Source organism: Fulmarus glacialis, unplaced genomic scaffold (genome assembly GCF_000690835.1).
Source record: "Fulmarus glacialis isolate BGI_N327 unplaced genomic scaffold, ASM69083v1 scaffold14809, whole genome shotgun sequence".
Lineage (NCBI taxonomy): Eukaryota > Metazoa > Chordata > Aves > Procellariiformes > Procellariidae > Fulmarus > Fulmarus glacialis.
This window is the reverse complement of record NW_009231494.1, coordinates 1-13,260: the sequence shown is the minus strand read 5'-3', so window position 1 is coordinate 13,260 and position 13,260 is coordinate 1. Positions and strand designations below refer to the sequence as shown.

The following is a 13,260-nucleotide window of genomic DNA, read 5'->3' as shown; positions in this document are numbered from 1 at the left end:
GGCTAAGGGCATAAACCACATGGCTATGTATCAAAAATTGCCTGGTATCAAACAGTTGACATTTAAGGGTCTTGCATGCTACAATAAAAGCAAATGCAGTTCTTCATACATAGTAAAGGAAAAACCCTGAAATTGCTTTTTGTCCCACTGAAGCGAAATACAGGAATGTTACACACTCTCCCAGTTTTGCTGTTGTATAGGTATCAGTCTTCTAAAATATTTCAGTATCAGTTACTCTTAGCCACCTGCAACTGCTCACAGAGATACTTCTGGTTTTCAAGTTTGCATTCAGAGGAGTTGGTGATGCAAACCATCAGGTTCTTAGGGAAGAAAACAATAGGAACAAAAATTTGTCATGTGCACCAGTAATGGGTGTTGGTCTTATTATTAATAATGAACCGCCACGACACTGCGGCAATGGAAGCATGCAAGTGCTACCAGCTACCGACCTCTCTTCTGAAGTGCTCAAGTGGTCTGACAAGATAGCATGGCTGAAGATTTTATGATTCAACTTCTGGAAACACAGGTCTGTTGAAATAAAATAGCATGTTTTCAATGTAGGTGAAAGAATTTAGGTTTCTATCCTGATCTTGGCTGGGATAGAGTTAATTTTCTTCCTAGCAGCTGGTATAGTGCTGTGTTTTGGATTTAGGGTGGGTAGAAAGTTGGTAACACACTGCTGTTTTAGTTGTTGCTAATGTTGGTAACACACTGATGTTTTAGTTGTTGCTAAGCAGTGCTTACCCTACTCAAGGACTTTTCAGCTTCCCATGTTGTGCCAGGTGCACAAGAAGCTGGGAGGGGGCACAGCCAAGACAGCTGACCTAAACTGGCCAAAGGGGTATTCCATACTATATGATGTCATGCTCAGTACATAAGCTGGGAGAGTTGTTGGCAGGCAGTGACCGTTGCTCAGAAACTGGCTGGGCATCGGTTGGCAGGTGGTGAGCAATTGCATCGTGCATCACTGGCTTTGTATATTCTTTTATCATTATTATTACTACTACTACTATTTTACTTTATTTTATTTCAATTATTAAACTGTTCTTATCTCAACCCATGAGTTTTTTCACTTTTACTCTCCTGATTCTCTCCCCCATGCCACCAGAGGGTGGGAGGTGAGCAAGAGGCTGGGTGGTGTTTAGTTGCTGGCTGGGGTTAAACCATGACAATTTCCTTGGTGCAGGCTGAAAACACTTTAGAGAGAAGATACCCTTTATGCTGAAAAATGGCATAAAATGCGTAGGCGTTGAGAGCAAATAAGGAAGTCACCCTAAATTGGCAATTTTTTACTTTAAATTGTAGTTTTTGTTATGCCTGCACTTCTGGAAATAACTAATAGAAAAAAGGTAGGTCTCAACTCTATATGCAGTTCCCTTGAAAAGAAAGGCCAATGGATGGAAAGCGTGCTGGTTTTTCCTCTTCCCAGCATGTACCAACCTGCAGGAGCAACTTACTGAATTGAGTATGTGCCATAAGTACTGTGTAAGTACACCTAAAGTAGCTGTTGTTTAATGAAATAAACAAATAAAAACCTTGCTGTAGCCATTGTTCAGGTTGACTACTTTATGAATTTTTTTTTTTAAAACTTCAAATTCCATTATTTGTACATAAGCAGTATCTACTTACTATGGAGGTACCAGTTTTTCAAACCAAAATATTAAGGCACTCCGATAGACAAAGAGGCTTAAAAATGATGACGTTCCCATGTTTCACAAACATTCTACTCAGGTAATAAAAAAAAAGTATAGGACTTGCAAATTAAAAACCATAATGGTCCCAGCAGCAGCCCATTCTCACTCAGTAATGAAAAGGTTTAAGTCAACAAGATGTAGGCTAATTCTTCAATTAAATACTGGCCCTGTGACCTGGCTGTGGGACCAAGCTGTCCTATAGCTACCTAAATAAGGCTTGTGCAAGGTTGCCACTATTGAAGGAAGGTATGTGTGTACGCATATATTGTGAAAGACAGTTGACTCAAGGAAAAGAAACCAGTACAGAGGTTGTATTTACTGCATATATACTGTACGTACTTTGAACTACAAGTATATTAAAAGTAACGAAATTATGCTCTCCTTTTGTTCCATAATAAATTACCCCACGCTGCTGCCTTTCAGCTGTACGAGAGTGGTACTGAGGGCACCCCTAAGCCCCAGCTAGCTGACTCTTCGGTGCTCTAACAGAAGCAGCAGGGTTTTGTGGGACATTAAAGGTATCCACCAGTGAGTGACTCGCAGAGCTCCAGCTTGGAGCTCTTGGTATTTTGGTAAAGCAAATCAGGAACACTGACAACCACTTTTTTTTTTTTTTAAAAAGGTAGGGGTGTCTATACAATAGCATTGTATCAGTACCAAAATTTCTCTTGACAGTATGCCACTAATCAGATAGGTATGCTTTTGCAGTAATTTAACTTCATCCAATTAACCTGGATGCAAACCAAGGTAATTAAAAAACCAGAATGGCTTTAGGCTTTTACGAGTGAAGGAGTGGCAATCTGTCTGGGTCTTGCCAGACACGGCGGTGCTTCCGCAGGCGTTCTGCCTTCGGCCGGAGACCCTGTTTCCAACAGAAATGAATTCAGAGAAGCTGAAGGAAAAGTTACAGGGCCAGTCTATCATGAGGGCCTCTAACACGTCACCGGCTTCCGGCTTCCTGAGGGGGCCTGAGATGTTTCTGGAGCCGGTTGGCAAGTCGGACAGCCGGGGACAGAAACTGCTAGCACGGCAGCTGCATTGGCTGTCTCAGGCCGGATCGCTCCCTTCAGCAGCAGACCGCCGCCCTGTGTGTCCGTTACGCCAAACCAAAACCACATTTAGCGAAGGCATTCATCTCCACTTCCTGGACGTGGCATTTTAGCGTTTGTACACCCACGAACACCAGCTAGATGGAAGCATGGTTAATTGGGTAGTTAGCCTAGCTGTCCTTCAGCAGCTTTGGCCTTTCATGCTGTTTAGCACATCCTCTCCAGCTGCTGCCGGCCTGCTAAACGCTGACAGCACCTCAGCCTTCCATGGGAATAGTCAAGTGCTTTTGCATCTACCTGCATCGCTGGAAAAAGGCGTGAAAGGAGACACGTCTGTGCATGATGACCCAGTGCCTACAACGCGGAGGGTCCTGCCAACAGCAGGCAAGGGATTAAAAATAAGCAGCGTAAGAAGAGCAATGAGAATAGTGCTGCAATTAGTAGTTCGCCCCTCCTTCCCACTCCATCTAGTCAGTGAGGCCGTAAGAAGACTTAAGTATTAACAACCCAACCATAATCGACACACAAAGCTGAAATCATTAATTATAGGAATGAACTACACTGGACAGGCCGGTGCAAATCAGCCAGTAGGTCTCTTTGAAGTGAGCACTGAAGAGCACGAGCAGCAGGAGGGGTCATAGCCCACAGCCGTATCTGTGCCAGGAAGAGCCACCACCGTGCTCTCTGGGAAACGCTCCTGTTTTTCCGGTAACAATCAGTCAGGCCATTGACCTCTCCATTTCCTACTTTTCAAGAGCTGTGTAAGTCAAAATGAATGTCAAAAGGAAGTAGGACCTGACCAAAAGCCCTCCCCAAGTTCAGTATGTTGAACGCTTATCATTTGCTGCCACTTGCAAATTAAATTAGCATCCAGAGCATCTAGAGTCCCCCTTAGATATCATTGTGGAGCCCTTCCTGTGAGGCAAGGAAGAGAAAACTGCTGGCCTGCTTACACGTACCAAGACTTCATCAACGGATGTTGACTCCTTTAGCTGAGTGACCGTTAGCCAAACAGTACACAGGAAAGTTAGCAATACCTTCGCTCCACAGCTTCATTGCCGTTCCCTCACAGCACCAGCACAGGGATAAGCTGCTGCAGACGATGACCAGAGGGGGCATGCGGGTAAGAAGTTGGTCCTCTCAGTGACATACAGGTGAGCACCCTCCTGAGAACAAAATGCTGAACCACAGACGTTGAGAGTCAAGTTCCAGCTAACAACTGCCACCTCTGTCCTGGAAAGGGCTAACTTTGGCTGAGCGGTAATCAATACTACAGTGCTAGCACATGGTGCTAGTCTCATGAAAGTGAATTAGCTCCCTTGTCAAAACCATCTTTTGTTTGTTCCCACCCTGCTCCCAAGTATCAACGCTTTTAAGAATGGGATGTAACATTATGCAGCTCTACTAGACCTAGGGAGCGACCAGCCTACCAAATTCCCACACAGAACACGAAAGGAGCTAAATCAAAATTCTTATTCATTCAACTCTCGCCCCTAAAAAATGGAAGTATTTACCTCAAATAGCAGCTTTCCATTCATGAATGGTAGAGTGGTGGGTTGACCCTGGCCAGCAGCTAAACACCCACACAGCTGCTCGCTCACACCTCCCAGCAGCAAGACAGGGGAGAGACCAGGATGAAAATCTCATGGGTAGAGGTGAAAGACAGATTAATAGGTCGGTGAGAGAAGGAAGGGGCGGGAAGCGAAATCACTTGCTGCCACCCAGAAGCAGGCCGACACCCTGCCAGCCTCCAAGCAATGGCCACCATGGAAGGCCCCCTTCTTCTTCCTCTACCTCATTTTTCAGTGCCGAGCATGACACATGGTAAGGAATATTCCCCTTTGGCCAATTCAGGTCAGTGGTCCTGGCTATGTCCCCTCCCCACCTCACGCCCACCCCCAGCTGATGTGGTATGCAAGCACTGCCCAGCACCAGGATCGAAGTTATCTATTCCAAGGGGTTTTTTTGCATCAAGACAACTCTCATCTCCCCAGACCTTTAATAGCGGGGTAAGTTACAAACTAAGAACTACATATCTTTACTACCATGCAAAAATTAAACTACATTCAGGCAAGAAGGCATTCAACTTATGTCAATGGACATTAAACACACCAAACATTTTATTTAATAAATTTTATTTATCCAAAGCCAATCCAAAAGTGCTGTGTAAAAGTGAAAAGCTCTTTTTACATATTAATAAAAACTTTTTTTTTTTGCGCACTTTCTGTGTGGGAAGTGAGGATTTGACTGTTTTATTTACAGGAACCCACTAAGTTTGTTTAAAAATATAGACATAGGTATTAAGTCATTCTTACTTTCCCTAAAAGCTAACTGCTGTACAGTATACAATAGCTCAAAGTGCCCAAATAACCAAAGGCATCTCATGACAACTTACTATACAAGCTTTTCATGCCCGATTAAGAGTATTCTCGTTTTGATGTATGCCCAGTGCTTCGTTTTTGATTTTTTGGGGATTTGGGGGTTTTTTAGGGGCTTTTTTTTTTTAAATGTATACAGTAGTCAAATTATATTACTATGTCACACCCAGTATTTCCTTAAGGAAGAAAAGTTATGTTCCTTGACCCTCCAGTTCAGCTGCTGCTATATCTGGCTCTTCATCATTGTAAATGTTTTCTGCCTGAAGACACAAAATATTACATTACAAGTGGTAGACACAATTGTTTTTAAACAAATCTTCTATACTTTATATAGAGAAAACATGGTAATATCAAGAAGGTACAGACATCATCCCCTCCTTAAAGGAATCTTCTCCCTGCCTTTTCTTAAAGGGCAGCCAAATTTAGGGATGTGTACACAGTGGCTAAACTTCAGCAATTGTCTTCTCGCATTATTTCAACAGCACAGGCATCAGCCATTTAACCATTAGCCTTACCATGAATATTTTGTTTGGACTTATTTCAACCTCAGTCTGAACACACAAACCAAGTTAAAGAACAGGTATAAAAAAACGAAAGCCTGACCTGTGACACACATTTAAGTCTGTTACATTTTTTTAACTTAAATTAGTCCCAAGCGACTTTATTCCACATTTATAAGCTAACTGATCAAATTCCTGTAACGTAAAATAAATGAACTAACTGGAGAGTTAAAAGGCATCTTGCTTCACAGTCAACATGTGGAGGGGGGAAGAGTAAGTCTTTGCTAGTACTGGATATAAGTTCGCAACTGCCATGTTTATTCTTCATATTAACCAGTACCTAAGACTTGGAGTCAAGAATTAGCTAGCAGTTGCATTTATTCAGGTTGCTTTAGTCTTTGTTTTCTTTTGAAAGTCTTACTCTCCAATCATACAGAAGTACAGGGGTTAGACTACTTTCAGTCACTGAAGGCACAAGCTGCCCTAAGAAGAACAAGCCATTTCAGTTTCATTCACGCAACAAGCTTCAGAGCAACTCAAGAGCTGTTGTGACACTCACCATTTGCCATATCTGCATTATGTTGTCCTCCGATACAGAACAGATTACCCAAGGCTCATTAGGATTCCAACTGAAGTCTGAAATTTTGGCAGTGTGTCCTCCATGAATAAACTGTTAAAAAACCCACAAGCTTCAGTAAGCTATTTTGTCTCTAGAGAGCAATCTGTTAAAACCCAAGATTCAGAAGTTAAATTCATCATGCTGATGACTACACAAAGAAGAAAAACTTGCTACTAGAGATTCACAATACAGATGTAAAGAAGGCGTGTGTGAAACAGCACATTCCATTCATTGCTTATGGACACAGATGCAAATGCTGAGACAGCATTTAGGATGACAGTTCATATTATTATAGCAACAACTGACTGACATCCTCAAAATGGTGCTGCTTCACACACAGTTGGGCTGTGAAATCCAGCCATATTTTATACCCATTACCTCATCTAATTATATGAGCACTTACACACTTACTTACACAGGAAATGGGGAAACCAAACTATAAGCATTTTTAATTGTTTGTTTCCTAATGAAGGAAAACAAAACATAAGCCTTTGTACTTTCTACATCAGTAAGGTTAGCTATATGGGACCTAACTGGTCTAATGCAAGATAAACAATTTGAGGCCTTGGCTTTACACACATTTACTTATAAAAGAGTACTGACAAGCACATGGCCGAACTGTAAATACGTTCAACAACGAAGATGTGTAAGTCATGTCCAGGACAGCTTTGGAAAAAAAAAAAAAACTACCTTCAGAATTGAAGGGAGGAAGCCTACTGCAAGTAGGATTGAAAACCGGGAAGGTGGAAAGATTTATGAACTGCTGCAGTTTTAGTAGCGCAGTCATAAGGCATCATACTGCCATATAGCACGTCAGCAGACTGAAACCTGAACAAAAGCATACCAGCAGCTCAGGAGGCCCATCTTCTGCATCCTCTGCAGACTGCTCTTCTCCAATTTTACTGTAAGAAAGTAATTTATCCGTTTTATTAATAATGAAAATTGCATCCTATATCAGCTTAACTTAACAGTTCCTAGCCTTTGTTTCCAGTATTTGCTTTTGCTATTGGTTTTTCTCACTGTCAAGCAACTATAAGCCTCATCAACTGCTTGGCGTTATCATTACTGAAATAGAATCTAACTTGTGAAGCACATGGAGGCAGAAATCACTTACTACTGAAGACCACAGAAAACAATTCTATCAGCAAGAAATCCTCACAGAGAAGTAACATTAGAAGTACTGTGCTGCTTCTATTCTATACCCGAAAGGCCAAGTCCGAGTTAAGCAAGCAAGGAAGGCTAGAGAACAGCCTACCAAACAAAGCAGGTCTGCAGCCTTTTTTTTTTTTTTACCATCTGTTCATATATACTAAAAGAAAGAAATTGCACTTCACCTTAGATCCCATACATTAAGCCGACGATCAGTACCACTTGAAGCAAGAATTGTTTCATTGTGAGGAGACCAGTGAACCTATTGAAAGAAAACAATTTGACTGGAGCAGTTACTGATTTCCAAAGCATATCCTGAATAACTATCACCAACACCTGGCCACTAATTTTCAACAACTATACTCAATAAATAGATCAGTTTCTTCCAGCACAAAGGATATCCTATGGCTCGAATAGAGTGCTTTAAAGTCTTAAGTTTTCTCAAATTGAAAAGCCAACATTATTTCACTGTTACAGATTTACCGTATCATGAAATTTAATTGTTTAAAATTCACTATTACTTGCACCTACTAAATAGGCAGATTTCACAGTATTAGATTTGAACCCAAGTCCTCTCTACAGCAGGACATTTTAGAGAAACCTTCTACATGTACTGAAGGTTCTTGCAAACTCCTAGTATCTTTTTAGCAATAAGTTGTTGACTACTTGCTTCAGAGTCCAGAGGGAAAAGGCAGAAAGAAACTAGAGGTACTGTCTGTGTTTGTTGAATCAAAACTCACCCTTTAATGTTTAACAGACTTATTTATTGTGGTTGGTCACCATATGAAAATCTACATCTTCTTGTCCAAGTCAGTACTCTTCTAGTTTTTAATACAGCTTGTGAGAAAAGTTTACCCACCTGAAAAATTTCATCTTTATGAGACTCAAAAGAATGGAGTTTCAATTTTAAGTTTCGAAGATCCCATAGAGCCACCGTCTGGGAGAAGTAACAAGAAATTGTTTTTACTATAATGGCTATAGAACTATCACCTAGAATACTTACGAATTTCAAGTATACACAAGTAAAAACCTTGTCAGCAGAACCAGTTGCTAGAATGAACTCGCTGTAAGGATTGAAGGACAGACAGTTGACCTCGGCTGTATGAGCATCTACAGAATGACTTGGCTTGGACGTGGTATTAGATCTTGTGTCCCAACTGTTGCAATGACGGGTTTGGGGAAGGGTGAGGGGCAGGGAGGAGAGAGCAAGAGTGAACAAACATAAGTTTTCACAGGAGGTTCTTTTTCTCTACACTAGACATTAATTTAAGAGACTACATTATTACTAAACCTAAGTCTGAAGCTGCGGTTTTTATTCCATAACCTTTCAGTATTTTGTGTCTGTTCTACATGAGCAGTTTGCACCAGGAAGCTGACATACATATTCACTATATCTTATTTTCAAATTATGTGAACACATTAAACGACATGCAGATTTCAGTGATTCTGCAGCATTACTATAGTTGATTGCACTAAAGAGCCACATGAGATCAAACCAGAATTCAGATTTTTTTAATCCGAGTGCTCTGGACTGGTCTACTGACAGCACACAGCAGGCACTACCCAGAAACTGCTTAACCCCAACTTACATCATAAGCTTCTGATCATCCGCCACAGATCCAAACAGAGACTCATGGAGCAGATGCCATGCCACATCTTCTACTACTGCAGAGTGCCCAGTAAAGATTGCTTTCGCATCAACAATTTTGCCTTCTTTTGGTCCAGCACTTACATCCCATAAACACACAGTCTGGAAATAAGAGTCATATTCCATTGTTACACAGACTCTGATTGTATTACCTTTCAAATAAATAAATAAATAATCACATTCTACATATAAACAGAGACATGACACTCCTGAAACAGTTCTTTGTTTTTGAAAAGGAACACTTAATATGCCATAAGCGAGAAGTGAGCTAAGCTATCAATCAGTTTTCTGCAAATTCAAGAATTATTTATAAGGTCACAAAAGCAATCTACACTTTTAAAGCCCACAAAGAAATTTATAAGATATTAGTTCAATTGATCTTTGAGAATCTTACTAATTTATGGTCTCAGACCCAAACCAGTTTAAAGGGTTGTTATACAACAATTTATTTCAGCAGACAACTATAAAAACATTCTGTTCTTACTTCATCAAGAATGTTACAAAGATGCGGCTGTTGATTACAGCCTAAAGTCAACTGACAGCCTTTAGAAATATAATTACAATATGTGAGAGCTTCCCCACATAACAATATACAGCTACACTAACCCAGTTTTTCTCTAATTATCTATTACAGCATAAGTTAGGAGGGGTTGTTTTGTTGTTTTGTTTTGTTTTTTTTAAATAAGGTAAAAGATGTGGTTTTTACATGATCATCTGATGCACTGAGAAGATGTCCACTCAAATTTGAGTTCCATGATAAGCCATAGCCTTCCTTCTGGTGCCCTCTTAATCTAAGGTCAGGATTACACTCTCCACTTGGGTCTGAAAGAGAGGAAATTCCTTCCATTTAGCTCCACCTTGCACATCAATCCATAAGAGCATCATTATCATCTAACAACTTTATTAACGTTGCAATAATCATATTTTATACATCAGCCTCTTAGGAGAGCGCTGCTTCTGTCGAGATTCTCTTATCATTTGAGCATAACCAGGCAGTTAAAGCCACCGAAGATGACTTATTCGGATTCCAGAGCCCATCACCTCTCCCAACTACCGTTAAATACAAGTTTACCCCTCAATGACATGAGGCATTTTGCTTAACTTCAACGAGTCTGACCCACCTGGTTTTGAAGGATGTTTAGTGTAGTCAAACACCAAAACATCAGCAGACGGTGTTTTTGTAGCAATGATGCAGGGATTCTGCGGCATGTAACGAGCACGGTTTACTTCACCTTCATGGTTAATTTTAATCTCTGTTTCAATTTTGCCAGTCACAGATCCAAAGCCACCAAACTCTACATTTGTCAGAAAAAGGTCCATTTATCACATCAACTATTTTAAATGGGTGAAACAGCATTTCCTGCCATCTCCCCCACTCGAAGAAAAAGTGGTAAGCGTCTTACCATAATACAATAAAGCCTATGAAAGACTAGCACCATGTGACACAACAGCACTGACACTTTAGATATTCTGAATCCTCTATGATACAAACTCTTTCAGAGCTTTAGTCTCTATTTGAGGTAGATGTGTATCAGTTTTCACCACAACTGACAGAGCTGGTAGAAATGCTATTGTAGTGTTACTCAAGTTCTTCTGAAATAAGAAGTTTCCTCCTTTTAGTCACAATTAATGATTTAGAATTAGTGTGAACTGATAAGTATATGTCAGCTCTAGTATTTAACAGAAAGTTAGAATACTGTTAGACAGAACGCTTAGTAACGCTACTGCTAAAACATAATCTAAGAATGCATGCATGCCCACCTCCTTTCTCACTGTCATATTGCGAAGTATCAAATTGATCATCATTGGGAATCTGGACTCTTGCAACAACCAGGTGGTTCTGTTCATCGGACGTGTGCGTTCCCAAAACCAGCCAGTGTAGAGCATAATCCTTTCCTTCTGGCCTGTTTAGAATAATAAATGCATGGAGTAAAATTACGTGCTCAGTTCCAGAAATTTGATAGCTAGCATCAATAATGCTCAAGATCCAAACTTCTTCGGGAAGCTAGAAAAGAAAGACTCGTGTAAGAGATCCTTTTTTTGTCGCAAGAGACTTGTGCAATAAAGTGAACTAGCCTCTGACACAAACAAGCCAAAGATACAACCGACAAGGCTAGAGTGACAATACAAGCCAGTAAACGTTGCCACTATGGCTTGAAAGGGACAATTACAATTTGCACAGTAGTTACAGGTGATACTAATACCTACTTCTGTCTTCAATTCCCCTGGAAGTTGCACAGTATTGATTTAGAAAACAATCAATACTACTTTCTATAAAACATAAATACTGAGGACAAGTGGCAACCTATTTTAGTTACTTCCCTTAGAAGCTTTTACCAGTTATTATTTTATTTCAGAGGCTCATTTTAAAACACTGCACAAATCCTAGCTAACTAGAATCGAATTTCTCTTCTGGTGGTTAAATGCAACGTTTAGTAGTAAGTGAAAGGCTGAAAGGACAGTGCCATTTATCTCTGAAAGGAAAACTTTGAACAGTCGAAACGAAGCAACTTCTGCATTCTTGAAAGCAACAAATTCATTACGCTGCTTGAATCCAAGCAAACAGGAATCATTTGGGCAATCATAAAGCACTGTAGGTATTACTACACCACTTCCAAGGCATCATCATACATTTTGAGGGGGAAAGAAAAATACGAAACAAAACAAAAAACACACAATGCACACGCACTTACTTGCATCAGGAACAGGTGTCCCATCATGTCAGGTGCCATACAAAGAGACAGTCCTTGCCTTAAATGGCTTACATATTTTGACACTGGATAATTGGAAATACCAGGTTTTAAACTGAATATTAAGTCAATCTGCAAAATACGAGGCAAGCAGAAGTGTTCCTCATAAGGGCTCCACACCCTCACATCCCCACTTCATTTTCTCCATGCCATGACTAGTTAGCTCACATCTCTCAACATCTTCCCCAAACATTCTGGTATACAAAATTAAGTGATCATCTAACCACCACGTAAAACATCACATATGTAAGGTGGAATTTTAAAGAGGAATGAGACCATCCTCTGCTTATTGCATGAACTTTACACATAAGATATTTTAAAACCTAGCTGTATCTAGTTTACGACAACATGAGGGACCCAGACCTTGTCCACTACCTCAATGGAGCCCTGAGTGGTTGCTGCGACAATTTAAGTTCTATAGTAGCTGGCACATAAACAGAATCTATCCCCACCTTCAAAATTCTTTAAGAAATTAACCAGTGAGCCCGCAATTTTCAGGGGGAGATGGCAGAATGGGAAAATTAAAATATGTGAAGTCAACAGTGAGCCAGGGACAGAACCAGGACCTGAAGCATCAGTCTTAGAACAATATCCTCTTAAATAAGTCCAGATTTAAAACAAAAAAACCCAAAACAAAACAAAAAAAATCAGAGGCAGATACTACAGCTCCTACAGAACAGTAATCTGTAGTGCATGAGGAAAAAGTCTTGAAGAAAAAGCCAATTTAGTACATAGACTTCTCTGATCAGAACTAACTATAGAAGAGCGTTAGGTCTCTTACATATCAATAAATTGAGAAATATTTCTCTCCTCACACCTCACAACATCTTCTGCTAGGCTAAGCTAGAGTTCTGTAAACTATCAACTTGTGACTTTTGTCCTCAAAGCTTCTGCATACCCAAAGGGTTTTTAAAGTTGTGAGCAAAATAAAGCGTTACAAGCTCGCAAAGAGGAGTCTAACCCAAATTATTCTCCTCTTGCATGGCTTTTATCCTCAAATTACTTAGCAGACATGGTTAACAGAGACAGAAAGAACAGTGAAACAAGCAATTGCACACAGCCTCAGCTCCCGCTTTGCAAACTAAGCAAATCAGGAGCTGAGCCCTGTGCCTCCCTGGCACCTTCCAGGCCTCTCTTCCCCTCTCTCACCTGGTCACATCAGGCAACCACTGCACAGTGAGGCTGGGCCACTCCAGAGCATGTGTCATCACCAGGTCGTACAAGAAGGGGGTGTTTTTCTTCCAGATCTTGTACTCCTCGCTGATGACGCGCTCCTCCACCGTGTCCTCCAGCACTGCGGTGGGGAGGGATAACCGGGGGGCGGGGCCCCGCCCGCCGCTGTACCGGGGCACGGAGGTGTAGGGGGGAAGGGGGGTGCCGCCACGGGCCGGGACTATACCAGGGAGGGGGCGGGGTAGGAGAGGGGATCCCGAAGGGCCCTCAGGGGCGGCCGGCGGGAGGACAACTGCCACG

At 41.1% G+C, this 13,260-nt stretch overlaps 1 protein-coding gene across 1 annotated transcript; it reads right to left on the bottom strand.

The window, feature by feature from the left end:
- Nucleotides 1–4,997: 4,997 nt before the first annotated feature.
- LOC104081749 (histone-binding protein RBBP7) lies at nt 4,998–13,082 on the bottom strand. Its single transcript, XM_009584603.1, has 12 exons — nt 12,937–13,082; nt 10,799–10,941; nt 10,159–10,332; nt 9,744–9,859; nt 8,979–9,139; nt 8,420–8,546; nt 8,249–8,326; nt 7,575–7,651; nt 7,085–7,142; nt 6,181–6,291; nt 5,238–5,381; nt 4,998–5,194 (listed from the first exon to the last, which is right to left on the bottom strand). Exons 1-11 carry the CDS (start codon nt 12,993–12,995, stop codon nt 5,313–5,315), a joined length of 1,173 nt encoding a protein of 390 aa, XP_009582898.1. The 5' UTR covers nt 12,996–13,082; the 3' UTR covers nt 4,998–5,194; nt 5,238–5,312.
- Between the last annotated feature and the right edge of the window lie 178 nt (nt 13,083–13,260).

What these genes read in the sequence shown, in the direction of transcription:
- LOC104081749 (XM_009584603.1), bottom strand. Translation starts at nt 12,995, where the DNA reads ATGACACATGCTCTGGAGTGGCCCAGCCTCACTGTGCAGTGGTTGCCT. An exon ending in TGGTTGCCTGATGTGACCAG is followed by an intron (nt 10,942 to 12,936) that starts GTGAGAGAGGGG and finishes TATTCTAAACAG; the next exon opens with GCCAGAAGGAAAGGATTATG. An exon ending in ATGGGCCTCCTGAGCTGCTG is followed by an intron (nt 6,292 to 7,084) that starts GTATGCTTTTGT and finishes GTTTTTTAACAG; the next exon opens with TTTATTCATGGAGGACACAC.